The following is a 27468-nucleotide window of genomic DNA, read 5'->3' on the forward strand; positions in this document are numbered from 1 at the left end:
CTGACCAAGAGCAACCCCTTTGGCCAAAATGGTTTAAAACACCTTGATGCCTGAAGGACAAACATAGTTTATAAGAGTGGCAGTCTCGTTCCTCGCTTCATACCTTTTAAAGCACTTTCTTGGCTTTGGAAATTATAGTTATGTTGCACAATATTAAAATTCACCTTCTTGCTCCTCCAAAGATATTTGCTCTATGATGCATTTTTTAAATTTATTCCCAGAACAAGTTGCCTTCCCCTTCATAGACACAGAGATACAGACTTCGAGTGACAACTCAATACAAAGACCAAGAGAGACTAACAGCCAAAAAAAAGAAGAAACGAGCTGACAGAGCCTGGGTTTCTGGGGAGAATCATTAGATCAATATAATATTCAGCAGGCAGCTTGGAGCTCTGCCTTTGGCTGGGCTTAAAGCTGTGCAGTGTTGGTCAGTCTGGCTGTGGCTGGTTGGGAGGTCAGCCATTGATCTTCAGATATAAGCTTGTACTTTGGATACAAGCCTTCATCATCCTGTGGCGCTATCACCACTGTGGGTGGATAAGCCTTGATCTGCTCAGGGGTTTGCATGTGTGTGTGTGTGTGTGTGTGTGTGTGTGTGTGTGTGTGTGTGTGTGTGTGTGTGTGTGTGTGTGTGTCAGTGTGTGTATGCTAGTTAGCAGAAAGATGCAAGTGACTGTTTGTATGTCCACATATGTCTTCATATGTTGTTCTGTTTGTGTGATCCGTACGATTCTTTTTCGGTCAGAGTTAGAAAAAGAAAAGCGGGACTGAAATGATGGAAGAGAATGACAGGTGACGAAAAGAGTGAATGTTGTGTAACAGACCATCAGTAGCCAGCGCCCACTAGTCAGCTCTTTGTGTTTGTGTACACATTTACAAAGAAAAACAGTATCATTAGCTTAGAAACAGTTACAATAAAGACAACTGGAGCAACATGAGAATAGACCTCACAATACCAAGGTATTTGAACATACTGATTAACTGACAGGGTGAACTTGAGTTTACCACAGTTCATCTCTTCTATTTCTGATTTAGAGCTGACACAAAGTTGCCGGAAATTTGCGACATTGTGACTCAAATTTATAGGCTGTAATTTGAAAAACTTGAATTGTCTTTATGAGTGTTAACGCCCGGCGTTGTGACACAGAGTTTCTGCTGGTCACTGATTTTCAACTTAATGACTCAGATTTGTAGCTGCCTTTTTAAATTAGATGTAGTGACTCAAAAAACATCCTTTTCATCATTTTGTTCAATTTATATTAGCATTGATGAGTAAAATAGTTTTTTTTCTTCCTTTTTCCATTATTATGACTGCAAAAATGAATAAGATAAAGGTACTATACCTGGTGGAGTAAATAAACAAGGTTGTTCACCAACATGCATTGTCTGTATCTCTAAGACCTTAAATTGTTTACATCCACGTTAGCTAGCTACAGCAGTCTTCTTCTTCCCATCACTTTGCTAGCACACTACTACATTTCTTGACGCGTTACAACAATTGAAACCGTCAGCAGGTATGTGTGTATCCGCAGACCCTCACATGTGCATCCTACAGCGCGGGGACTTCCAAACAAAGCAAGGACCCGCCTTTAAATAAAACATTGGCAAATTGAACAAGTGTGTCCTGTTTGTAAGTACTGAATTTGAGGAAAATTATTTGAAACAAGTGAGACAAAATAATAATAATCTGTGTCAGATAGAAGAAAATGTTGATGTTTAAACTTTACAAGGCTGAAGGCTTTTTTGAAGTTACAGAATATTATTTCCAGTAGAGACTGAAATACTCATTAACAAGGCACAGAAAGTGATGCAACTTTCCCTTTTGCTGAATGATACTGGATAAGATAAGGTTGGGAACTAATTTAAAATAACTTTGAGATTTCTAAGAATCACTCTGGTGTCCTGTGAATTAGGATTTAATCACAGCTTTATATGCCAGTGGTTGGATAAATGAAGGACGCACCTTATTTGCTGTAGATGGTGCACTGATCTCCTTCTGTTGTACTGCTGGATTTCACATCCTTGCATGGGGAACTTCCCGTTCAGTAAGTAGATAAAACTTCATTAAAGACAACCTTCTGTTCATGTAGTATCAAGGGGCATACAGTATGATTCAGCTTCATAGAAAGAGATAAGCCTGCAAACAAACACACAAAGGAAGCTGAATAATATTTTATTGTTTCTTTTTGTAATTAACTGGACTTTTAACTTGTGATACAATTTTAGATAATAAGAAATACATATACTATCAAATGCTCAGTTCTTCATAATGCTGATTGGGAACAGTTTCTGTGTCCATTGACGAAGGTAAAATCATATAAAAACAGATAAATGAAAGAAGAAATTATTCAGTATCCTTGAAACTGTAAAGGTTTTCCTATTTGTCAGACTGGGCCAATCTCATAATTTCTAATATTGAGGGGGGGATATGAGCGGCCCCTCCCAATTTGGACTAATCCTCGTTTTTGTTTAAATCTGATTGGCTCAGTCATTTCCATCGATACTGTGACTTAGTGTTCCAGCTCAGCGCCACTTGTTTTCGATTCACTGCAGTGGTGACGTGCATATACAAACTGAGAAGGCAGGCGTCATCAAGACATCCTAAAGTGTCTTAAAGGTTACAGGATCATCAGATTCTCTTTATGCCACACAACTGTATAACTGTTAAAATTACTGTCAAAACAATTGGAAAAGAAGGAAGAAAGAAAAGAACCAAGGAAGGAAAGAAGAGAAAGGAGGAAGGAAGGGGAGAAACAGGAAAAGGAAATAAGGAAGGAAGGGAGCAAGGAATGAGGGAAGGGGGCAAGGAAAGAAAGAAAGTGGAAAGGAGGAAAGGAAAGGAAGAAGAAAGGAAGGAAGGAAAGAAGGAGGAGGAAGGAAGTAGGAATAGAGGGCAAGGAAGAGGAAGGAAAATGAAGTAGAATAGGAGGGAAGGAAAGGAAGGAAGGAAGGAAGGAAGGAAGGAAGGAAGGAAGGAAGGAAGGAAGGAAGGAAGGAAGGAAGGAAGGAAGGAAGGAAGGAAGGAGGAAGGAATGAAGGAAAGGAAGGAGGAAGTGCAATAGCTTGATCCGGTATGCCTCTCCATTTTTAGGTTTCGGGCTGAATTTCAGTCTCATCTCAGGATGATAGTATAACGTTTAAAGACAAAACACTATTGTGTGACATTGATGTCTGCTTTTTACACAGATTACTTCTCCCATCAGAAAATACACTCGGAGTGTGTATACTCACTGTATGAATGACATCATGTTTATGTCTCCTTATTTTCAAGTCTAATATAACAGAAAATGGGGTCTTCCCTCTGGAGGGATGCTCACTTTGTGTTTCGCACAGCAGTCTCTCAGCCTTCACTCACTGGGGTTTAAATGCTGCAGATGTAATTGATCAGCTCTTCTGTTGTTCAAACACATGGAATAGAGTCCAAGATGACTGTTTCCCCCTGTTCACTCTCAAGTTGGCCATTCTCTGGCCCACTGGTGACTGGAGGAGATCTGGCAGTGTCACTCTACTTTTTCTGAGTACAGACGAGCTGTTATGGCCCAGAGGACTCACTCTGATTCTCTTTGTCTCGCTTTCCTGACATACAAACTGACACAAAAAACGTGCACTCACACAAACACATCAAATTTATTTCCCTGCTATTTCCAGCTGCTTCTGCTTTAGTGGCTGCTTAGGGCCCCCTCCCCCCCTCTTTTCTCCTCACAAACTGCAGCATAAAATAAGCAAGACTAAGAAGAAGAAAGAGAAGAAAATGACAGGCCTGTCTCAGCGACTTCCTGCTATTTAGTGTCAAGACCTGAAAGAGACGAGGGGTGAAATGAGAAACAGGAAGCAGCAATGCAGCCTTGCTGACGGAGTTGCCAGGCTTCAGGTTGCTGCTTGTGTTTCTTTCTTTTGTTGGATGAGTAATATTTAATCAGTCATCCAGCAAAAGTGTGACATATTTCTTTGCAAAAATATAAATGTTTTCAATATTGGCCGCAGTGTATTGACTGCTCAGTGTAAGTGTATAAGAGAAAAACACTACTCAAAATCTGACGATGTTGAGCGGGGCTTTATGGATGATAATAAACTATGACCTCACATCATCAATGATTCCCCTTTTGGAACAATTTGCCTTTTAAGAAGTCATTTAAATGTTCTTTTCGTTATATCTTTGATAAATAGTTTTTGGGAAAAAAATAATGATTGTATTATGTACTTTTTTGCTTTCACATTTCTGACAACATAGAGTATCTCTGCTAACATGATGTGTGGATTCAACATAGAGCCATGAGTTTATAGCTGCAGTCTTTACAGCTGTAGGGTTGGCGATGCAGAGTTTACTTTTGCAAAAGCAAAAATACTTAAGTGGTGTTTTTTCCACCAACCAGAGTGAATCTGTGCTATTTAGTTCTCACTTTCACACAGTGTAACCCTTTGTTCTCTAATGCATAGGTCTTCAACAGGGGATTCACAAAATTGTTTCTAGATAAAGCAATAAAAAAAAAGAAAATTAATGGTTTTTATTTTGGGTTTTTTGCTTTGCGCATTCACATTCCCTCCTTCGCTGTACTTCGCGAAGGGCGGCGACACACATCTACAGTCAGAGACAGAGTGGAGGAAAGGAGGGGGTGAACTAAAATACATTTCTGCAACTCACATTTTCAGTAACGACAAAATGAATTACAAATGACCTGGATGTGGCTCTCGTTTCAGTACGTGTGTAGCACACCGTTGCTCCGTGCCAGAAAGCTAACGAAAGAATGTAAATAGAGTTGCTGTGAGGAATATGGTTGAAGCATATATGTGTCTATCAGACTATCCTAAAGGAACAGAACCAAACAGGCAAAAGCAGCTGGGCTTGTTTGAATTTCTCCAACAACTTCAAAAACTTTCATTTTAAATGTAGCTAAAATCAAGTGCTATGAAACTTAATTTACGTCCTGCTTATAGACTATACTATATAGACTATTTCAAAGCACTATTCGACTTGCATAATCTGCTTTCAAATATCAAATAAAACAATGTGGTACATATTGTTTGAAACATTTCTGAAAGTATGCAGCAATTATATTTGATGCCTAGCTTTATAGTTTTTTTCCCACATCAAGGTGGTTCAGGCTTGAATGAACACTTGTCCTTGTCCACTCTTTCATCGCTCGTCCCCTGGCACGCAATGTATGACTGTGGTCTGGAGAAACAGACCCGGCATTGTCACTCCACGAGGTTCTATGCAGACAAGCTGTGTTGTGGCCCAAGGGAGTCACACACACACACACACACACACACACACACACACACACACACACACACACACACACACACACACACACACAAAACACACAAACAGGGAGAGATGCCTAAGGGACTCCTCTATGAAGGGATCAGTGTAAACATCCAGTGGCAGTCGAGGTGTTGGTTGCCCTGTGAAGTGGAAGCAGGGCTCAGGGCATGGTGCTGGCTGATAAGCACTACCAACGTAGAGGAGAGAAGTGAGTTGGTCATCCCTGTTAAAACACCGGCACCCACCCATTCCCCCCCCGGTGCCATATTACTGCTGCAGCACACAGGAGAAGCGTAGACTCCTGCAGGGGAAGAGAAAAATTGTGCACTTATGGTGCAAGTTTGCCTCAGAATGTGTACACAAGGACCATCAGGTCAATCATACAGTATCATAAAGCTGCTTTATGAGTTAGGGGTTGGTGGGTCAATTAAAATAAGTCTGCCTTTACCAGAAATACAAAAGTATTGGTTGTTTGATTAAAAACTAAAATACCCAAGAGACATCTTGCGGTGGGGCTAATAATGACTGCTGAGGCAAAAGTAGGGAAATGCCAGAAAAAAAGGCCTGGGATGGTAGAAAGAAGATGGAAAACGAAGGAGAAAGAACGCCACGAAAGGTCCCCAACCGAATAAAAGCAAGGGACTTTGCGGTTCCACATATTAACCCTTAAGCCACTGAGGTGTCCCAATTGCTCCCTAACATTAACTAACTAATTTTAGTTAAACGTAACCAATCCTTAACCATTGAGGTGGCAGATTGGGAAATATTCATATACATTTTGAATAGCACAGGCAAACAATGCTCTTCTGGTGACAGTGGCATGACTGATGGAAATGAGAAATGACTTGTCGTTGAGCTTGAAAGAGTAAATGATTGAAATGGTGTAATGGCACACTGCATGATATATACACCGTCTGTCAATACATGATTTATCGGTGGCCATTTATTATGTCATGGGGGTGAAGCAGGCTGTCCATTAATTGCAAGATTGGTAGTTCAGTGCTATGGTGCGTGTAGCAAAGGTATAAAAGCTTTATATAAGTGCAGTCCATTTACCATTATCTACGGACAGTTTTTGTTATCTCTCAATCAGCCCTACTGACAGAGTGAAATGCCCCATACCATTTATTTTCTAAAGAAAGCGACATGACTCTCTTCTTAAGGCATTATAAGATAGTAGGCAAAAGAGGCGTGATCCTAAGCCAGAAGGTTGAAAGATACTTACAAAAAAAAAAAAAACAGTAAACCACACAATGTTGTCTTTACCAGCTTTCCAGACTCTGACTGTGTTAGAGAAAGTGGTGGGTTGCTTATATACACAACGCAAGAGTGCTTGCTGTGCTTGCAAGGTTTGACATGACGACAGCGACAAGCAAGAAGTGACACTTTATGAGCAAATATTTGTTCCCTGCGATTGAAATGAACTCCTTAAATGTCAAAGCAGCAAAAGGGTTTTTAATGAAGAGAAAGAAACATTTTCTTACCGTATAAACTGATAGTGTGTTTAGTGTATGAGACTTCCCTTAAGTCCATGTTCAGCTTGCATATAAGCCTTTAATTTCCACTAAATTTCACCCTGTCTGCTTCTTTGGTGATGTAATGAATGCACTCTCCAGCAAGTGTAAAATAAGCCACTCTCTGAAATTCACACCATGAACAGTGCATGATGAAACCATTTTGTAAGGATAAAGTTGTCTTGCAAGGTTGTTAACACAGAATTCTTTATTTATTGAGTTTACTTTATTGCAGTTCACCATCTGCTATGTAGCGGGGTCAGAATGTTAGTCCAGACACTTCTCTTTCTGCTCATTTCTTCTTTTTTTTCATTACATTAGCGTTTAAAGATTTCAATACAACAGCTGCAAAAGGTGCCGAAGAAGACCAAAAAGTTACTGATGAACACCTCCTTTCATGTTAGTAGTTTCTATATCAGTCCCTCCACAGTATGTTGGATTTAGATATCAGGCATTGCTCTGACTCCAAGAGTTTTGACTTGCTCCATGCAAAACCTTGGTTGACACAAATACATGCCGTGCAGTTAGATTTAGCTATGTTCCTGAGTGGGGAAAAAAAACACACTATATTTACTTTTACACAGACATATAGCGATGAGAAAGCTTTTTTTAATGGATCTAGTGAGTCTCATATATCTCATCAGGGCCCTTAGAAGGAAACTGAGAAAAAAATAACAAGTAAAAGAGGAAGGTATGAGGAGGGAACAAGATCTTTGGAAAGTATATTTATCGTGATGCTGCTGTTAAGAGAGCTCCACTTTGCAAAATACAAAAGAAATCAAATTAAAATATCTGTATGTGTAAATTCCCAGATGATTAAGACTTTTCTGTCTTTGAGGAGAGCAGTAGGGTAGTTTTTTACTCAAAACCAAACACTCAAACACTTTTCTTTTTACTTTTGTTGTATCCTTTTGTAACAAAATAAAAGCACAGCAGCCTGCAGAGATTATCTGTTGTTTTTCCATCCAAGCCGACATCAAAGCCAATTATTCCACCCCTACAACATCCCTCTGTCTTCTTTTTGATAACCTCTCTTTCTCTCTGTCACCATCACATCCTTCACATTCCTCTTTTTTTTCTCACAGATTTGCACACGCACGCACGCATACATTCCAAACCCTGCCAAATGACTATGTAGTGACTTGGGTCTGTTCCCTGTCTGATGGTGACTTTTCCTCAGTGCCCACTGGTGCACATAATGAAGTGCAAGTGTGGCTAATGTAGTGGTTGACATGCCAGCTTTTACAGATCAGGCCTGAATTGATTTACCTGCAATGTCAGTTCAGCATTTTCCAATAATCTTCACATGACAAAGTGCTGAGGAGAGTGTGCAAACATTTCAGACAGATGCTTTATTTTGTCCCTGGTGGATGGCTGCGATTGTATGTGAACATAATTCTGTCATACTTTGCAAACATTTTGTGGCACTATTGTAACAGGTTTTAGACAAACATTGTGTGATATGTTGGGTTAGGGTGATGGCTGACATCTTTCTTGACACATTGCCACTCCAGCGGTTAAGGCCCTGACAAACCGAGACGATATCGGCCGTCGGTCAATGTCTGGCTGTCGGTGAGCATCTGTCGGCCTTGCTTTTTGCAGTGTGTCCCTCAGTGTCGGCACATTTTGGCCTTCCCAACAGTCTGTCGGCAAAATAAATCACTCTGATTGGCTGTAACGGACGTGAGGAAAATAAACAAAAAGGTAAAGTCAAGAGGGCACACAGAGTCTCTTTTCAGTTTTCATCTTCATCTCATCTGATTATTCATATATACGGATATCTTCACAATGACAAGGCCACCTGGAATGAAGCTAAGTGGTGAGCAAGAGTGGTGTGACAATGGTCGGCAAACACTGCTTTGTTTTAATGTGTGCAGCTTAACAACGGCTTAGGTCTTACAGTCATAGGTCTTCCGGTTTCCCTTTTGTAATGACGAATGTAGTCTTTGCGGTGTGTTCAATTGCGATTTTTGGCCAAGACGCAGGCAACGTGAGGCGACGCAACAGTCGGCTCTTTCGTCACTTGTTCTCCGATGACCATTTGATGTGTCTGGGCCTTTAATGTACTGCCTTCCCACAGCTCACAACACAACAAATACATGACATCTAGACCAAGAATGTGTCTACTGTTACCAGGGCTCACTAAGGAAGCATTTAATCAATTACTTCAGTGATATTGATAGTCCCCAACGTCAGGACAGTTTAATGCTATACTGTAACATTTGCCCCCTGATAGTGATCACTTGCATCACCTGACCACACATTAGCCAGCTCAGTCAGTCAATAAATCAGTCATAGATGAAGTCAGGAGAGACCAGGCATTTAGTCCCTTCTCAGCAACCCTGGCTCCCAGTGCTATTAATGCAGCACACTTCATCAGTCCTAGCTGGCTTTTGTGTTTGTCCCCGGTGTGTCACATCCTTCAAAATCTCCCACAACAGTGTATTCATACAATTTATGATCTAATTAGAGGGCATAATGAATAGTCAACCATTTGTAACGATCGTGATTAAAATGTTTTAGTGATTGCCAAAGATTAATTGTTTCAATAATGGCTTCAGATTGATGCAATTTGCATACATATGGCAATTATGAGTTTTTGTTCTTCCTTTCCTTGATGTGCTCTCTGTGAAAGCTGTTTTCTGACAGTAATGTATATTTTCAGTCACAAAGTAATTTCCAACTCAAACTTTTAGTTAGAAAAATATCCAAACTACCAGCAGAATTAGGTTCAAAGTACTTAATTGATTCAATATGTCAACGATATAGACATATATTATTACATATATCATATATAGACGTTAATTAGATATCATGCTGACAGACACTGATGTGATTTTATGTTAACAATTGTATAAGAGTCTAAAGCCATAATACCAGCTCTGCAAGGCTGTAATTGCTCACAAAGACAATGCTAGCATGCTGATATTTACAAAAATATAACATATACAATGTACACCATCTTAGTTTAATAGGTTGATATGCTACACTTGCTGGGAAACCATGAATACCCAAAATGTGCCAATCTATTTGTTAAGATATCTCACTGTGACAGTGAAAACTTTGACCTGCTGGAGGAACTAGAACAAGCGTTAGGGGATCTCTAAAGTTATTTGAATGTTTCCTCTAGCAACCTAGCATATCTGTAGCAAATTGCATCGCAATCCGGCCAGTTGTCAAGATATTTAACTCTGAACCACAGATGCCAACTACATGGTGGCGCTATAGGTTAAGTCAGGGGATCACTAAAGATTCATCCTCTGGGGACCACGAACGTCTGTTCAAAATGTCATGGCAATCCATCCAGTAGTTGTCGTAAGTATGGACCAAAATGGAGGATCGACCAGCAGACCAACAAACAGACCAACAGTGCCAATACTAGAGCTACGGCTGAAAAGCAAATGCCAACTATTAAATTATCTACCATGCTGTCACAAGTTGAACACATCCCTCAACACCATCCCTCCTGTGTTGTTCTTCCGGAGATGTTTCCATACCACTGTACAGATTGTAATTTGGGCTATATAACTGACATTTACTTGACCACTGACTGCAGTGTTACTGTATGTGGAAGCAGAGTCGGGGTTCCCGGCAAGACCTCACACACTTTCAAGATGCATGGAGAAGGAAAAAAGTCTGAAGATGTTTCAGGCAACACTTGACGTATAAAGGAAACATTTATTGTCAAACCGACACAGCTTTATCAGGGTCATCATGATGACTACTGTATGAGCCCAGTCGCATCAGTGTTAATCTGTGTAACCCTTCCTACATCAGGTTTACTTGCCATAATCTGTCTCACTACATCCTGAGATTATACTGCTTGGCCCCCTTCAGCGTCCATCCAAATATTGGATCAGTCCTGGATCATCTGTCCGGCCCAACGAATCCAATGCAAAGTCAAATTTTTATCCCCTACATGCAAACCTTATGTCAAATAGGTTTTACTGGAAGCAGCATCTGCGTGTGTTGGCCCTATGCCCTGTTTAACTGGCTCGGCTTCCATTCAAACGGCAGTCACAGGGATCAAGCCTCTGTCTGATTCAACGTGACCTCATTTCTTCAGCTAATCTACAGCAGCAGTAGTAGTGAGTTCCTGAAATCCAGCATTAAAGCGAATGAAAAATGTGAAGTTTTTAGTACATTGCTTGGCATACATTTCTGCAGTTCTGAAAAATAAAAGAGGAAATTGTGACACATATTACATATTTGTGTTAATCTCAAATCCCGAGCTTGCACTACAAATCCATCGACTCAAACGAGGGTCGTAATATCCGTCATGTAGGGCACCAGATTGATGATGTTCTTAAATTATACATCTTGAGACTAACGTCGTGACGAGCCGGGCTGTGATTTACTGGAGGTGACTTGCTCTTGGCCACAGTGGGTGTTGCGCTGTCACACCCCTCAGTGTCATCATCCCGTTGGCCTGCTTTGTACACACACACACACACACACACACACACACACACACACACACACACACACACACACACACACACACACACACACACACACACACATACACACTCTCACACTCGCACACATGGAGCTCTTTGTCATTTCAGTCAATACCCACCCACATCCAACCTGTTTCTTTATTGAGAGTATCATGTATTCTTTGTTGGCAGTTTTTATTTCTTACAGTTTTGGAAATAAGCTTAAATACATTTGTGACATAAGGAGATAATGAGAGCTCGGGCAGATTAAAGAAAAGAAAGTCATTGACTGCTGTGAACTATTGACTATTGACTAAATTTCACTTATATGCGCTACTATTTCATTTCCTTTCTCATTATCCTTCTCTGCTTCCAGTTTTTAAGTAAATAATGCCTTAATTACATCTCGCACCCCGTCTATGATAACTTATGTTGCACCCTGCTCCAAAACAGCAGCCATGTATAATCTCATCATCATCATCATCATCATATTATTATTAATTATTATTATTATTATTATTATTATTATTATTATTATTATTATTATTATTGTTATTGTTATTATTATTATTATTATTATCATTATTATTATTATTATTATTATTATTATTATTATTATTATTATTATTATTATTATTATTATTATAGCACTCTTGAGGCTTTTGCTTACAAAATAATGTTTTAAGGATTCCATTAGCCTCATTTTCTTATATTCAATAATACTAATACTAATAATACTAATAATAGCAGTGGTCGAAGTAAGATTAATTTGTCCTTTTGAAAGCCTTAATATAGCATGGGACTTCTCTGCTGAAGTAGTCATTTGTTTTTCAGCCATTATATGGAATGGGTTTTATTTTTCATTTCCTCAGTCATAGCAAATATCCATTTTGTTCACTGTTCAGCTGATGCACAAAAGTTCCCGTTTGATGAGTGAAAAACAACCATAAGGCTCGTGATTGTGACTGTAGTTTATACTGAAGCCTCTGCTCAAAACACCAGTACCATGGGATCCAAATGATGTTTCTTTTATTTATTGACGACAACATAATGATTTCCTCACCACTAAGATGTATTTAAGATGTACAGTATGTATGAAAACTTTCCCAGATTTTCAAATGAACTGTTCTTTTACTCAGACAATCTCAAGGGGCTTCTTTGAATTTGACTTGAATTCATTTCTCAGTGCTACTGGCCACATGATTGCTCTTGATCTGTCATGGATTCGTTCATGTCATGAGGCTATGGCCAGCTCGCATTTTGAACCCGGTCTAATTTGAAGTCAGCTGCTCTCCTCTGACAGTTATTTCTTCTTCTTTTCTTTTTTTAAAGGCGCAAGTTTGTTCCCAGACCTCAGGTCCAAGCTCCGTATGTCAGTCATCTGGCTGTTTTTTCCTTTAATTAAAAAGAGAAAAGATGTTGGACGATGCATCACTATGCTCGGTTTGTGTGAGAGAATTTGGCTGAAGGCAATCAACTCCTCTCCTCTCAGTGAGAAGCAAATGGTCTTTTCTTGGACGGTTCCTTACATAGCCACCTGATTGTAAACGTGTCTAGTGTTTGGTGACAGTCAGCATCTCCTCAATTAAGTAGCACTCAATACAATCCACTTGAGGTTGAAATGACTAAGAGGCACTTTAGGTAGTACTCCCTTTGATCATCTTTGTCCCTTGATAAATGGGTAGCTTTTAACCCTTTACAGCTCCAATACCCTCAACGCATATCCATTAACTGACTGGTTTGGATCACACAGATATTGATCTCTAAAGAATGGTGAGACGAGTAGGCGGTCAATGGCAGCGAGAAGTGAAATTGACATTTCACAAGGGTAAAGTGAAGGACCGGATAAGCCTCACGCAAGGCAACATCACTTTTCCAGCAACATCCTTTGTAAACTAGAGGGTGTGGGTGCAGGTTAGGTAATGATAGCCTGCTCGAATATATCACAAAATGCTCCTATATATTTATATACAGCAGTGTTTCCTCCACCATTGTATCGGAGGGGCGCAGCGCCCCCCCCCCCCAACGGAGCCCCGCGCCCCCACTGAAATTCAAGGTGTTTTTTAATTGTTTTATATTCACAACTCACTTTTCACATACTAAACAATAACAAACTAAACGCTTATGTTATTGATCTAATTTATGTGCATGCTTCAGTTTGTACTGTCTACTTTGTGACACATTCTCTCCTTTGCTCAGTTTTGTAAAGGGCGGAGCGGGGCGGGGTTCGGGCGGGGCTTCACCCCCCCACCTCATCCAGCCCAGACGCACCCCCCACCCCCACCCCCCCAAAGCAGTAAACCTAGGGGAAATACTGTACAGAAAATCAAATATATATATTTTATATATTAATAAATATAAAGAGATATAATCTTTTCCCCTTTATTCAAAGAACACGTTGAGCAAAGTACCACTGCCAAGGGACATTTTGTTCAAGGCTATTATATTAGATTGTACTGTACTGTATAGGTGTGTCCATCCCCTGCAGTTTAGTCTGAAGGATAAAAGTTCATAGATTTGTTCAATGATTTTCAAGCATACACAGAAGGAAAGTGGATCCACACCCGGCATTTTTCAGGATGTAATGCTCATTGTAGAAAAGAAAAGCATCTGGAAATTTGGCCTCATCATGGCGCAAGATGAAAAAAACATGAATGTCTGCACCAAATTGCGTAATACATCAAGCAGAGTTTTCACTGTGAAGTACTAATGTCAACCTGTGGGTGGCACTAGAGGGATAGTCAGGGGATTACCAAAGTCAGAAGGCTTCATCCTCTGGGCACCATGAATGTCCTTACAATATGTCATGGTAAACAATACAATCGTTGATGAGATATTGGACCAACTGAACGACACTATGAATAGAGTTCTTGTACAACATAAAGACATAATTTCAGCCAAAAACTGTAAAGTGAGAAGGATCCAAAATATCTGCACAATGGCGGTTTCTTGGACTCACTTTTCTTAATCAAGACGTATTTGTCTGTAGTCCTTCAAATTAGTGAATGAAGCTTTACCGACTGAAATGACATAATTAAAACAAAGTGAGTTAGAGTGATCAACACTGTGCAGGATCTCTGCTTCTTTTTTAAAAGGATGTAAAATAAACTATAGTCCAGGGAACCAAAGCTATACGGGGAGCTCTGGTGAAGGATATAGAGAGCGATGGGAGAAAGGCATGGGGGTGTAGATACAGTGAGGGAAGCAGAGTGTTTCAGAGGGAACAGATAGAGACAGACAGCGGGAGATAGGATAAGAGACATGCTGGAAGTGAGACAAAAGGGTGAGACGGAGAGAGAGACCCAGCAGAATGCATGGGTGGAGATGAGCTTTGTCTGGTGAGCCCTCTTTATCTGATAGTGTTAATCTTGTCCTCCGTTTGCAGCGTTGCCACGCACCAGCACTTTTAACTAGCTCTGATAATGGGAAGAACAGCATCAAACTCATTAATTGAATTAGCTCCCTCTTTATCTCCGCATCTGCGTGTGTCCGCTCACCCCTAAAAACACTTCACCAACGACTATTCCTCAGCTAATTGACTCGGAGCCTCTCCAGTGCAGCCCTGTTTCACCTTACTAATTTATTGACCCGGCTCCCAGCCTGGTTCACCTGTCATTGGCTACTATCTAATTTAATTTTACCCCCGAGGTGAGGGAGATTATTTTGTTTCTGAACAAGAGAGACAGCGAGGGAGGGAGGGAGGGGGAAATAAAGAAAGCCGGTGTTCTATGTCTTGTGTGTTTCATAACTGGATTTAGCTGCAGGTGTTGAAGAATTTAGGGAAGCAAGCCAAATAACTACCTCAATGTGATTTGGCCAATTTCGCCTGATGTCAGTAAATTGAATTCAGCAAAATTACCTTTTTTAAATGAATTTGGAAAATGTGTCGAAGCACGAGTTAGCGTGTGTTTTGGATTTATCTAAGTAACCAGCTGTCCTACTTGTCATGTATGAGTTCTTTCAAATGTTTCAATGGGGTTAGTTAATGATGCCTCAGAAGTTAGCTACAGGTTGTATGATATATAATGAATGTGCTGTGACTCATCTGTATTAGAGCTTTTCTCCATCTGGCCATCCCTCAGCAGAAGCCTCTCTGTGATGTCGGAACCCAGGGTGGTTTTCTTTGTGGCTGAGCTGATATCAGAGCAATTGTTCACCCACTCTCTGCCAATGAGTCTACCTTATATCAGATGTAGACACAGACCTGCGTGTGTATATGTATGTGTGAAGTTATTGGGTTCCCTTTGTCTCCATCTCTTCCAGAATAATAATCAGTTATCACCTGGATGGAAAAACAGGGAACCATTTTCCTCCTGTTTGTGTCATTTATTACCTCGGCCAAGGAGGTTATGTTATCGGCTCAGTTTGTCTTTTTGTTTGGCTATCAGCAGGATTGTGGAAAAGCTACTGGCCTGATTCCCATGGTACTTGGTGGATGGGTGTAGAGTTATGGGAAGAACCCAGTAAACTTTGTGTGGATCCGAATCACGGGCAAACATGGAGGTGTCTTAACCAAAGTGGTGCCATCTAGCAGTGGTAACAGTGTTAACCTGTGGGGTACCCGAGGTTGGGCTTCCGCAACCTCCTCACGGTGCTAACGACAGCAACAGTGCTGATTAAGCTAACAGTGATAACTTGGGGTGAAACCAGAGGGTGGGTGTTATGTTTCAGCAAAGTCACCCACTAACACACACACACATAGGCCGTTTGACCTTGGTGGGGGTCTGTAAATTTAGTGGGTGACACAACATTGCAAATAACTTCTTAAGGATGTCATTGATATATATCTCGCTCCTACTGTTAAAAAGACCAGAACAGACAGCTAGTGACAGTGCTGACTACAAGATTTTATTCTGGTCTCTTAAACAATAAAGCTCTCTCTTCAACTCCTCACCTCCCTTGAATGTTTTTCCTCACATCCTCTGTCTTTTTCATCCACACTGATTCAACACCTATCTTTTCTAGTCCGCCTGGCTGGTCTCTGTAAACCACTATCCCTCCTCTCTCTCTGCTCAATCACTCTATCACCTTTAACACCAAGCAATCCTTCCATCCCTTTGCTCAGCACAAAGACCCTTTACACCACCTTCCAACCACCAACACACACTCCCTTGTGTTTTCTCCCTTTTCTTTAATCTTAGTACGTGATTTTTTGTTATACCCCCGTCGACACTAACGGGAGCCACAAGAGCCCATTTATGCATTAAATAAGAAACATGTTTTTTTTAAATGAAAGCATGTACTCATTCCTCAATTTTCTTGAATGACATCCAGTCATTTTCATCTTAAGGACTTCTGAAATATATATTTTTTTGTAGAAACATAAACTGCTCTTCACTTCCTTTGACTGAAACATGCTGTTTTTCATTTCCTTTCAAGTACAGTGCAAATCTGTCTTGTCCAAGTTATACTGCAGTTATAACTTATTTTTCAATACGTCATCAATACATACTCAGTGTGTCATTTAGCAGACACTCTTATACGTATGGGACAGTCTCCCTGGAGCAACTGGGATACAATCATTTCTGTAAATGAAAAAAAAGTATTTATATATTTAAAACTGGCTTCACTTTGACCAGGTATAACATCAAAATACTGCCTACATATAATAATCCAGTAAGTAATCCAGTATGAAATAATAATACTTTAAACTGGCTAAAATTGACAGTTGATAAAAAAAACAATGTAATGTGTCTGCTAAGGAAACTACTTGGTTAGGGTTAAGAAAATATTTGTTAAAAATAACTAAGGAAGTGTTGTTACTTAGGTACGGCAGCTCCTCACGGGGCACAAACTGCAGTTTCCTGGGTGACAGTCCAGTGTTTTGGGCGACATTCCACCTTTTTTTTTTTTAAACTTTTTAACTAACAGCATTTTTATTTTGTAAAATGTGTTTTGTTACATATTGTTATCTGGATAGATTGATAACTTTAACATATATACAACATGGTGTCTTATTTGCACATAAGCAAGTGGTTTTATTCAGAATTGTTTGTATTCCATTTATTTCCCTGCTGTGTAAAGTGCATTCATACTAATACACATTGGTATTTCATGCAGCCATCCCGGGGTGTCATTTCGAAGCATCAATCAGGGGAGAGATGAAAACTGTCTTTTCTGACAACCTCATCTCATCTGTAAACACTCATCCCACTGATGCAGGTTTTCATGGAATTAATGAGGCAGCTTCATGTGCTGATGCATGTGAAATTGCTTTCCCTTATTGCCTCACCCCTTCCTCCTCCTCCTGCCTCACCAGAAATCATATTAGCCAAACCAATGTCATTTACAACATGCCATTTGTTAATTTAGCCCGCTTGCTTGTTGGATGTCATGTGTGTGCGAGAGGAATAGAGCGAGTATGACGAAGGGGGAAAGAATCTGACAATGAGACAAAAGGATGAGACGCATGTGAAAGAAAGAAATGATTAATTGATTGATTAATTGATTGATTAGTAATTTACTCTAAATTGAGCACAAACACAGGAAGTTACTGGCATGTGTAATAACAAAAGAAGCCAAAAAACACAGAGGAAGAAGGTTTTCTGCCTTCAAATTGGGAATTTGATATTTGATAAATAAAGCACTTTCAGGCCTTCGTCCATATTAGTTGATTATCATTCCCCCCTTGTCCACCGTCAGCGCTAGTCTGATTGTGAGTTTGTGGTAATTACTGTGCCGTGGCCAAGGCGCCGACTGGGAAACAGGAGGGCAGACGGCAATCAGCCGTCTCCTCCTGGTTATTGTCTGTGTCTTCCACACCGGCGGCCTTTATCTTTGCTCGTCAGGAGCAGCGACCAACACAAGGCCAGTTATTACCGCCTCAGCGTCCTGGATAAGATCAAAGAAGGCAGTGAAACACTGAAGATGTAATGACTGTGCTCTTCTAAAGGATTGCTGCATGGTTTGCCATGTCATTATCCCCCAGTTAACGCTCAGTTTTTTTTCTTCATCTTTACCGAGTCTCTCTCAGTTCAAGAATGAGGAAAGTCTCCAATTATTTTGATGCGGGGAAAAAATTACCCTGCGCTCGTGTTGTACTGAAAATAAATGCTTCTTTCTCATCACCTTTCTTTAGCTCTGGCTTTTCTTGCCCCATCTTCCTTACTTTTCCTCACATAAAATATTCTGCCGTGTCCGTGCCAGTGGTTTGAACAAGAGCAATTTGTCATGTTGGGAAAGGAAGCGCTGAAAGCCGCTCACATACTTCATGGTAATTTCATGTGTCAGGAGGAGGAGGAGGAGAGCAACAGCGTGTCAGTATACTGGAAGAAGAGGAGGTCATGGTTCTTCACCACCTGTTTAGCCTCCCACAGACTGTGACCACCAGTAATGGAAGTGATAAGAGGGACAAAAGGGTGGGGCAGAGGTGGCATGGATGCTGCAGAGATTGGAGTCCTGGTAAAACCCCAGGTGTTTGTGTGTGTGTGTGTGTGTGTGTGTGTGTGTGTGTGTGTGTGTGTGTGTGTGTGTGTGTGTGTGTGTGTGTGCCAGCTTTTCTTATACATTGTCCAAAGCTATACCTAATAAAAGTGATCGTATATATATCCCACCAAATCAATTTATAAGTGTGAACCAGGAAGTATAAAGAGCGACAAAGGTAGGGAGGAGGTCGGGGGGATGGTTGGGCCCAAAAACACTGTATTTCAGCCAGTAGACTTATCGTGTCCTGTTTGAGCCTAGAATTAAAGTATTTGTCACGTTACTACGGTTGTTTCTTACAACCGGACAGAAAATATGTTGTCAACATCTCTGTTGTGCAGTGTATTTGGAAACACATGCAGTGTGTCCTGTGTTGTTGGCAGCTCTGAGGAAAACAGAAACAGATCTGACAGCGGTACCAACAATAATACCTCAAAGTTATCCATTTCTGCCTAAGTAATGCCGAGGTACGCCGTAGTTATTTTAACCCAAACCACACTCTTTTTTCAAACCTATTAAAATATTTTTGTTTCCTGAATCTAAGCAAGTTGTTTTCTGTGAAGATGGAAGTTTGTTTTGAAAAGACTGTATGCATGTGACGAGTGGACATTTGTAAGAGATATTATGTTCAGGCTGTTTATTACCAAATGCAGCAGATCATTACAAAATGCGCGTGTTATTACATAATAAAGTGAAAATGTCTTACGCAGCCGCCGTGCCATCTGTTGTCCTGATGCTAGTGTTCATCACTGCTAAAGAAATAATTCCCTGAACAATAGTCATCCAGAGCAAACATGAACATTTTGAAACAATTAAATAAAAATGTCCCTTATATATGATATCCAGAATGGATGAGGTCCAAAAGCAAAAAGGTTTTGTGAGAAAAGTTATTGTTTTTTTCATCATCTATCGACCACCAAAAGCCTTTCCAAAGTTTTTTTTCGCTCCAGTTTAGTGCTTTTATATTAGTAAAGCTTGCTTTTGATCACTTACTTTCGTCCAATGTAATCTTTTTTAATAGCCAATTTAATGTGTGTGTGTGTGTGTGTGTGTGTGTGTGTGTGTGTGTGAGAGAGAGAGAGAGAGAGAGAGAGAGAGAGAGAGAGAGAGAGAGAGAGAGAGAGAAAGACTAACAGTGTTTGTTTTGTGACCTTGAGACAATTAAAGCCGACCTCATTTCATTTCTGTCTTTTGACATGTTTGTTGTGTCAGCGAGAGAAAGGGAATAAAAGAGTCCACATGTGTTTCTGAAGCTCTGAAATCGAATTTAATGTTTTTCTCTTAACCCCTGTGCATGACTGTGTGTTTCAGAGTCAAACTGAAGGACGGCGTGGTGTTCCTGGGAGCTAGGGCCAGTAACCCTGTGGCGTGGACGGTGAGCCAGGATGTCAGAAGTGAAGGTCACAGGGTTGTCACCCTCCACTGTCGGAGGAAGGAGAACAGTTATAGTCAAAGGTACGTCCGGCTCCCTCCTTCTACAGAATTAATCAATATGTGAATGAAATATGAAGTGAACACCCTGCTGAACAACCAGAAGGCTGGAGGGCACTTGTTCATTGCTCGGACAGCTGTCAGTAGAGAGTGATTGCAAAGGGTGAGGATGAAAGAGGACATGACTAAGCATCTGAGCCACTCTTTCATTGGCACTGCCATGCACGCAGGTCCTCACGCAAGAAGCCGTTTTGTCATTTGTCTGTGGACGCAGTAGTGTCACATCGTGATAGATGCAGTCACGAAACTTTACAGGTCTGTAGTTGAGATCAAAATGAAGGCTGAGTTTGAAGATGGATATGGCCCGAGCAAGGTGCCAGAAGTAGAAGGGTAGGAAGTAGGGTTTGGAACCAAAAGTTTCTTATCATGTGTTTTTCAAAAGTCTTGTGTTGCATTCAAATATGCTCCAACATCCAAGCACTTTAATTGATGGTAAAAAAAAAGATAAAAACTTGATAAGAACAATGTTAATTATGATGTTAAATTAAAGACTGCTGTTCAACAGCTGACACTCACAACTCTGTTGAAAGTGAGTCCTTGAATGTAACAAAACATGATTCTGAAAAGAGTTCTTGCAACTGTCTCCATTAATGCAACTTTGACATACAAATGGCTAAGGATTAAATGTCTCAAGTAATGTGTTTTTCACAGACATTGAATTGAATAAAAAAAAGTCTCCTTGACAGGAACGAAATTTATCTAAAAGCATGCTTTGAAAATGTCTGGTAGTAATGTGCTAAAATATACCAAAGCATTCATGTAATCAAGCATTGTACTCAACTTACCATTATGTGTACAATTTGACAATTTCCTGCTTTGGCGGGGCAAGGTGATTACAGAACGAGAAAACATCTGCAACTTTCTTATCGTGACACAATGACTTAAAGTATGTGTTTGGGCTCATGTGTGGATGATTGCTGCTTGCAAGTAGGTGTTTCCATAAATGAATATTATCCATGTGTTTGTGTGTCATTGTACAGTATTTGACATTCAACTCGACAGCTAAATGGTTTTAGGCAAAGACAAAGTAGCTGCACACAGGAAGTGAAACGCCCTGGCTGCGCTGTTATTTCCTCCTGTGAGCCAAGGTGACGACAGTGATGAATGACAAGTCATCTATCATTTACATGCATCTCTTTCCCAGACCCGCCATGGAGCAAATTGAATTATACAGAACTGCTCAAATCAAGGTCATACATGTTTGAAGCCGGTATTATATCCTGCAATTCTGCGCCCGAGAAAAGACTACCTTGAAGTATTGAAATGATAATGCAACACCTGCTGTGACCCTGTGCTTTTAGCCTGTCTTAAGATTACATATCAAATGGAATTGTATGTAGCACAGTGAATGAAAAGCATTGTTCGTAATCATTGCAAAGTGTGATGATTACTAAAATACTGAACTTTAAGTTAGACATTCTCTTTGATGAGGTTAAGCGATTACAGAAAGGTCCTATCCATTTTACTGAAATATTAAAAACATGCCTACATAGACAAATGCATGCACGCTCTCAAGTTATTCTGTGCTTTTAAGATGGCTCGGAGGCTACAACGGAGCAAGGATTTTTTGAATCAAGTCTGAAAGCCTCAAAAGTAATTGCCTAAATTAATTTCATCTATTTGCTCCCTGAGATCTGCAAGGATTTCCTTTTTGACATACTTTTTTTTCCATCTCAGCAGTAATAGGTCCATACTCATTTTATTCTAATGCAGGTTGGAGATATCCCATCAGTCAGGTTAAGTGCACAAAGATCTTCATTAGCCAGTATATGAATGGGCGTAATGGACATATGTGGAGATGAGAGCCAATGAGTTTTTAAAAAAAGGCAAGTGCCCTAAAACATTAAATGTCTCCTAATGTCAACTGAAGCTCACTTTGTCGACCATTAAAACAGCATCACTGCCAGAACCTGAAAGATAAACACCGGGAGCGTCTCCCCTGGCTCATGGTAGAAAGTGTGACATTACAGCCAATAGTGTGACCGCTAGGTTAAAAGACTCCAACAGGCTTGATGACTAAACCCCCAGCAGCCAATTAAGAGGGGCGAAAATCGACTGTGGACTTAAAGAGACAGTTGTATCTCAGTCTAATGGTGTAATAAGTAATGTAACGACCACTTCGGAAAGGTAAAAAAAAAACACAGTCATGTCCCAGAGGTTTGCACAATGTGTTTGCCTGCTTCACTACAGTAGCAGTTACCTGAGCAGCCATATGTCTACTGTACTGATCCTCGATGCTCTGCAGAAACTGAGGCAGCTGAGAGTTGAGGTGTAAAAAATGAAATACATCACAGTCAGTAGGAAAAGAGGTTAAGCCAAGTCTAGGGGGACACAAAGCATGTGAAATGATAACAGTTCATTTGACCGTCCACCAGTATGTGATTATTTCACATTCATTTTTGTTCTTGCTTAATCCAAAGCAAGAATATAACATGGAAACTGCAGTTTAGGGGGTTCTGTGTGATAAATTAGCTACGTCAAGCAAGATCATGAGTTTGACACCGCTGATATAGATAATCCAAAATGTTTCAATTAGACCAGGGGTCACCAACCTTTTTGATACTGAGAGCTACTTCTAGGGTATTGAATAATACGAAGGGCTACTTGTTTGATACAAACTTCCTGAGTAACATAGTTGCACAGTTCAACTTTAATGATAATATCATTATAATAATAATAATAATAATAATAATAATAATAATAATAATAATAATCATAATAAATATATTCATATGTGAAGAGACTGTCTGATCACATGTTAATGTTAATTATTCCTCACAATGATTATTAACAATGATTGATGATAGGAAACACAGATATATTTAAACATGCAACATTATTTATTTACGTTCTCAATCTTTTTCAACATTTGAAAGTCAGAGTCATCACATCTCTGATATCTTTGTAAAAATCTTTATTGACAGTTTTGTATGAATGAGCACATTTGTAGCATTTTGTTCAGAATCACACCAGTTATATTTTAGTACAAAATATAATTTCTGTAAAAACATTTAGGAAATCATTAACTGTCACATCTTCAAATCATATCCTGTTTGTACAAACACTAACTTTGTAACATCGGAGAGAGTGGAGATCACATCAGAACCTTTCTTCTAGTCTTAGAACAGTGTTTTCAACAACATCATTGCCCCTTTCAAGACCTCTCCGTCCAAAAAGGCTTTCTTGTTCTTTATAAAAATGAAGCTTCCGTTGCTTTGTGTGACTTGTTCACCGGCCTCGTGAAAAGAGATGCTGCTGCCCAAAGCTGCCTTTAACTCTCGGCTTGTTCTGCCCGCAGTGCTGCAGGTAGTTAGTTAGTTAGTTAGTTAGTTAGTTAGTTAGCATGGCAGCTTCTGTGACACGTACCGAAGTGTCTCCACAATGTGCTGCTTTGCCGTCGCCCCGAAAATGAGACTTACACACTTTTCTTTCTCTGTTGTAAAACATACGGTAATTCTTCCTCCCAATCATTGTGAAAATAGTTCATTTTCTTTCGCTTTTCTGCCATGTTTAGCGTAAAAAACGCACCTAACGCCCCACCGTAGCTGCTCCCGCTAGCTTGTCTCATCGAAAAGGGAAATGGAGATTTAGCTTGCGCGTGGAATTGAACTCTGACCCCAGACAGGGTACAGAGTATACATAAAACATTTTTGTTTTTTAAATTCTATATTTAATATTGTCATTTTAAAATAAAGAATAATTCAAGTGTTATTGAATTATTTTTAAAACAGCAAAACAATTAAATATTTTTTTTAGACGGAGCTTCATGGTGACCAGTGCTATTTTTAGAACATGCTCTGCGGGCGACTCACGTAGTCCCTGCGGGCGACCAAGTGCCTGCGGGCGACCAAGTGCCTGCGGGCACCGCGTTGGCTACCCCTGAATTAGACCAACCTAAAGCAAGCCCAAAATATAATAATAATATATATACAGTGTATATATGTTTTATTTTTTCTCCCTCTCTAGCTAGAGAAAACAGCGTGTCAATTTACACTCATCATAAGGTCTCAAAATGTTTTGGATTTCATTAGCATCACGCTTCAGTGTGCCCAAAGAAGCACTTTAAAAACCAATCTGGCAATTTCTTTAGTTTTTTTAAAATGCTGATATGCTCCACAGACTGCTGTGGTCAGCATTTTGTATTTGAGGGCATCTGTATGCAGACAGCAAGGCTTGCAGAGTGCGTAGTGTATGAGATAAGGAAAGCCTATAGTAAGCCGGACCTGATCCTAACTGTGCGGAAAATGTCTCATCCACACAGTTGCCCAGACAGGGACACATGTTTATGGCGTGCAGTTAACGTTAATGTAGTTTTAATGAAAACTCAACTAGTGCATTTTGCTCCTGGTGTTCTTCACCACCGTTTTGGAAGAGGCAACAGGCAAATCGGCAACAAAAAAAAGTGACATATTTTCTTTTTAAACAAGTGCTGTGGTGGATCTAATTTATTTGAAGAGTGGTTCTTGTGGGTTTTGGAAGTACATTTGGTGTGGTGGTAGAGTGTTTAATTGGGTTAGGCTGAGCTAGTTTTTTTCTGTGCGCAAGCGTCTTTCTTTTCGATTGTTCCCAAGTAGAGAGCGTATGCAACCACTTAGAGAAAAATAAACTTCTCCATATTCTCCAAGGTAATTAGGCATAATGTGAAATATATACGAAATAAAATACTTGATGGTTGGGCATATAGAGAGAGGATACATTTGCAATGCAAAATGTGTATCCCAACTAAAAAGTTTTACTACAAATATAGAAACCTCTCCGTATTCACAAAGGTTATTAGACATGATCTGAAGTAGACTATGAACTAAACTTAATAGATGACTCAAGTGTATTCAAAGGAAGGCATTAAAAGCTGTCATGACTCATCTTGTGAACAATAAAAGCAAGACCCCAATCTAGTTTCTGTGCCCCTCTTAACACAAGCAGAGCGGATTTAGCCACAAATAGGCTATGACGTGCATGACTGTGCAAGTCTCAAGGCTGTAATACAGCTGACTGATGCCAGATCAAAGTGACCCAATGGTCATCTGACAGTACTGTGCACTTGGTTATGAAGATGTATGAGGATACTTAATGCTAAGAGTTGACCTTCACCAGCCAAACCTCTCTGTGTCCTCTCCGTTACCAAGGAATGAGAACGTCCCACACTCAAAATCAAAAAGCATTAAGCATGAGAATGTACACACACTCGGAAATCATGTACACATCAACTTGCACGTGTTGATCTGGGTCTACCATGCAAACGGGGACGACAGTGATGTTCCTATAGGATAGTCACATTGCAGAATCAGAGTCATCAGCCATGCATGCAAGCCTCCTCTGGCTTCTTTATTTCTTTTAATGAAAGCTAACACAATTTGCAGTTCCTGTTTTTTTCTCAATTAACTGATTAGGCATTTTTTCTATAAAATGTTATAAAATCAGTCAAATACCTAAAGGCATTCAGTTTACTATCGTATATGAAGAAGATGAGCAGCAAACACTCACATTTGAGAAGCTGAATCTCAGGGGTGTTTGGCATTGATGGTAAAAAGACTGACGCGACTGATCAATTATCAAAATTAGAACCAATTAATTTTCTGTCAAGCATCGATTAACTGACTAAACCTTTCAGCTCTAATATGATGTCTTAATCAATGACCTTTTGTGAGTGCGAGGGACACTTACCCATTCTTCTCCCGGGTGAATTCCCTACTTTTCTCATCAATTTCACAATTTATTAGATAGTTAGCCGATTTCTATATTCTATATCAGAGGTTCTCAACCTTTTTCGGGCCAGCGCCCCTCTATCCATTATACAGGTCCCTTACCGCCCCCCATCAAATAATATGTAGGCTAATTGTCTCCCTCGAATTTTAATGTTGCTCATTATTCTGATTGTATTACTCTGATTATTATTCTTACTACTTATTATTTATATTACATATCGATTATATTAATTTTGTATTTATATTCTTATATCATTTTTCTTATCATTAGACTGCTATATTATGTTATTATAAAAACTCAAATTCTCTGAGATTGAAATTACATAAATAATAATAAATATTGTATTATTAAAATATATATATATTTTTTGTTTTTACCTTCCAATACCAATTGCCCTAATACGCCATGTACCCAGAGAGCAAACAAAGACATTTTATTCAGGAGTGTTAAACAAATGCAATGGTAAGAAGTTTGAGATTTAAACTTTAATAAGTGTTAAACACAGCAGCCTCAGAAATGTCAAACAAGTTGCACTCTTTTTTTTTTTAAGTTATATTTTCGGGCTTTTCATGCCTTTATGATAGAGAAGTGCAGATTGTGAAAGGGGGAGAGAGAGGGAACGACATTCAGCAAACACCACAGGTCGGACTTGAACCAGTGGCTGCTGTGGGCAAGGACTAAGCCTTTGTATATGTGACTCCTGTGCTACCGGTTGAGGTACCGGGTTGCCCCACAAGTTGCACTCTTAAGTATTCCAACAGAAAACAAGCAGCCAACAAAGGAACAAGTCTGAGGTGCTGCGTGTGCATTTTTGCGTGTGTTTATGAATTACCTCGAGGGCCAGATCAAATGGTCCGGAGGTTCCCTACCCCTGCTATAAAACAAGCACCCCCCAAAAACATTGATGAAAATGTTGAATGTAATGAGGGAGACTGATGGTCTAACAATTAAACAGTATAACAATTAAAACACAATTTTATTGGCTTATTGGAAGTGTAACTAAAATGATCCTTGGTACAACCTTCTATTGCCTTTGTCACTTTTACAGAAAAGTTGCTTATTTAGACTTGACTGACATCAGATTTCCCACACTTTCTTAAAAACCAAATTCAAGGATTTTTCAAGGACTTTCCAGGCCCAATTCCCTCAAATTCAAGGACCCAACGCAACACTTTTTCGAGGCAGGTGGCATATGAAACATTGACGCAACTGCGGGAGAAATACACGAAGACAGCCTATTTACTAACCATCAATCCATCCATCCATCCATCGATTACCGCTTATCCGGGGTCGGGTCACGGGGGCAGCAGCTCCAGTAAGGAACCCCAAACTTCCCTTCTCCGGGCCACATCCGCCAGCTCCGACTGGGGGATCCCGAGACGTTCCCAGGCCTGTGAGGAGATATAATCTCTCCACCGAGTCCTGGGTCTTCCCCAGGGTCTCCTCCCAGCTGGACGTGCCTGGAACACCTCCCTAGGGAGGCGCCCAGGTGGCATCCTTACTAGATGCCCGAACCATCTCAACTGGCTAACGTTAAATAAAAAGAAAACATATCAAAAAAGAACTATTTTCTCAAAGCCTTGATTTTTTCCCCGTGATAACACAAACTTTCAAGGATTTTAAGGATCCT

At 40.0% G+C, this 27468-nt stretch overlaps 1 protein-coding gene across 1 annotated transcript in view; it reads left to right on the forward strand.

Moving 5' to 3' along the window:
- Window positions 1-27468, forward strand: part of LOC115017192 (transmembrane protein 132C-like) — a 138437-nt gene that overhangs the window by 59444 nt on the left and 51525 nt on the right. The window contains exon 3 of the mRNA XM_029445454.1: window positions 19953-20096. Within this exon, the coding sequence (XP_029301314.1) occupies window positions 19953-20096 (144 nt within the window). The remainder of the gene's footprint in view (window positions 1-19952; window positions 20097-27468) is intronic.

Source organism: Cottoperca gobio, chromosome 12 (genome assembly GCF_900634415.1).
Source record: "Cottoperca gobio chromosome 12, fCotGob3.1, whole genome shotgun sequence".
Classification (NCBI taxonomy): domain Eukaryota; kingdom Metazoa; phylum Chordata; class Actinopteri; order Perciformes; family Bovichtidae; genus Cottoperca; species Cottoperca gobio.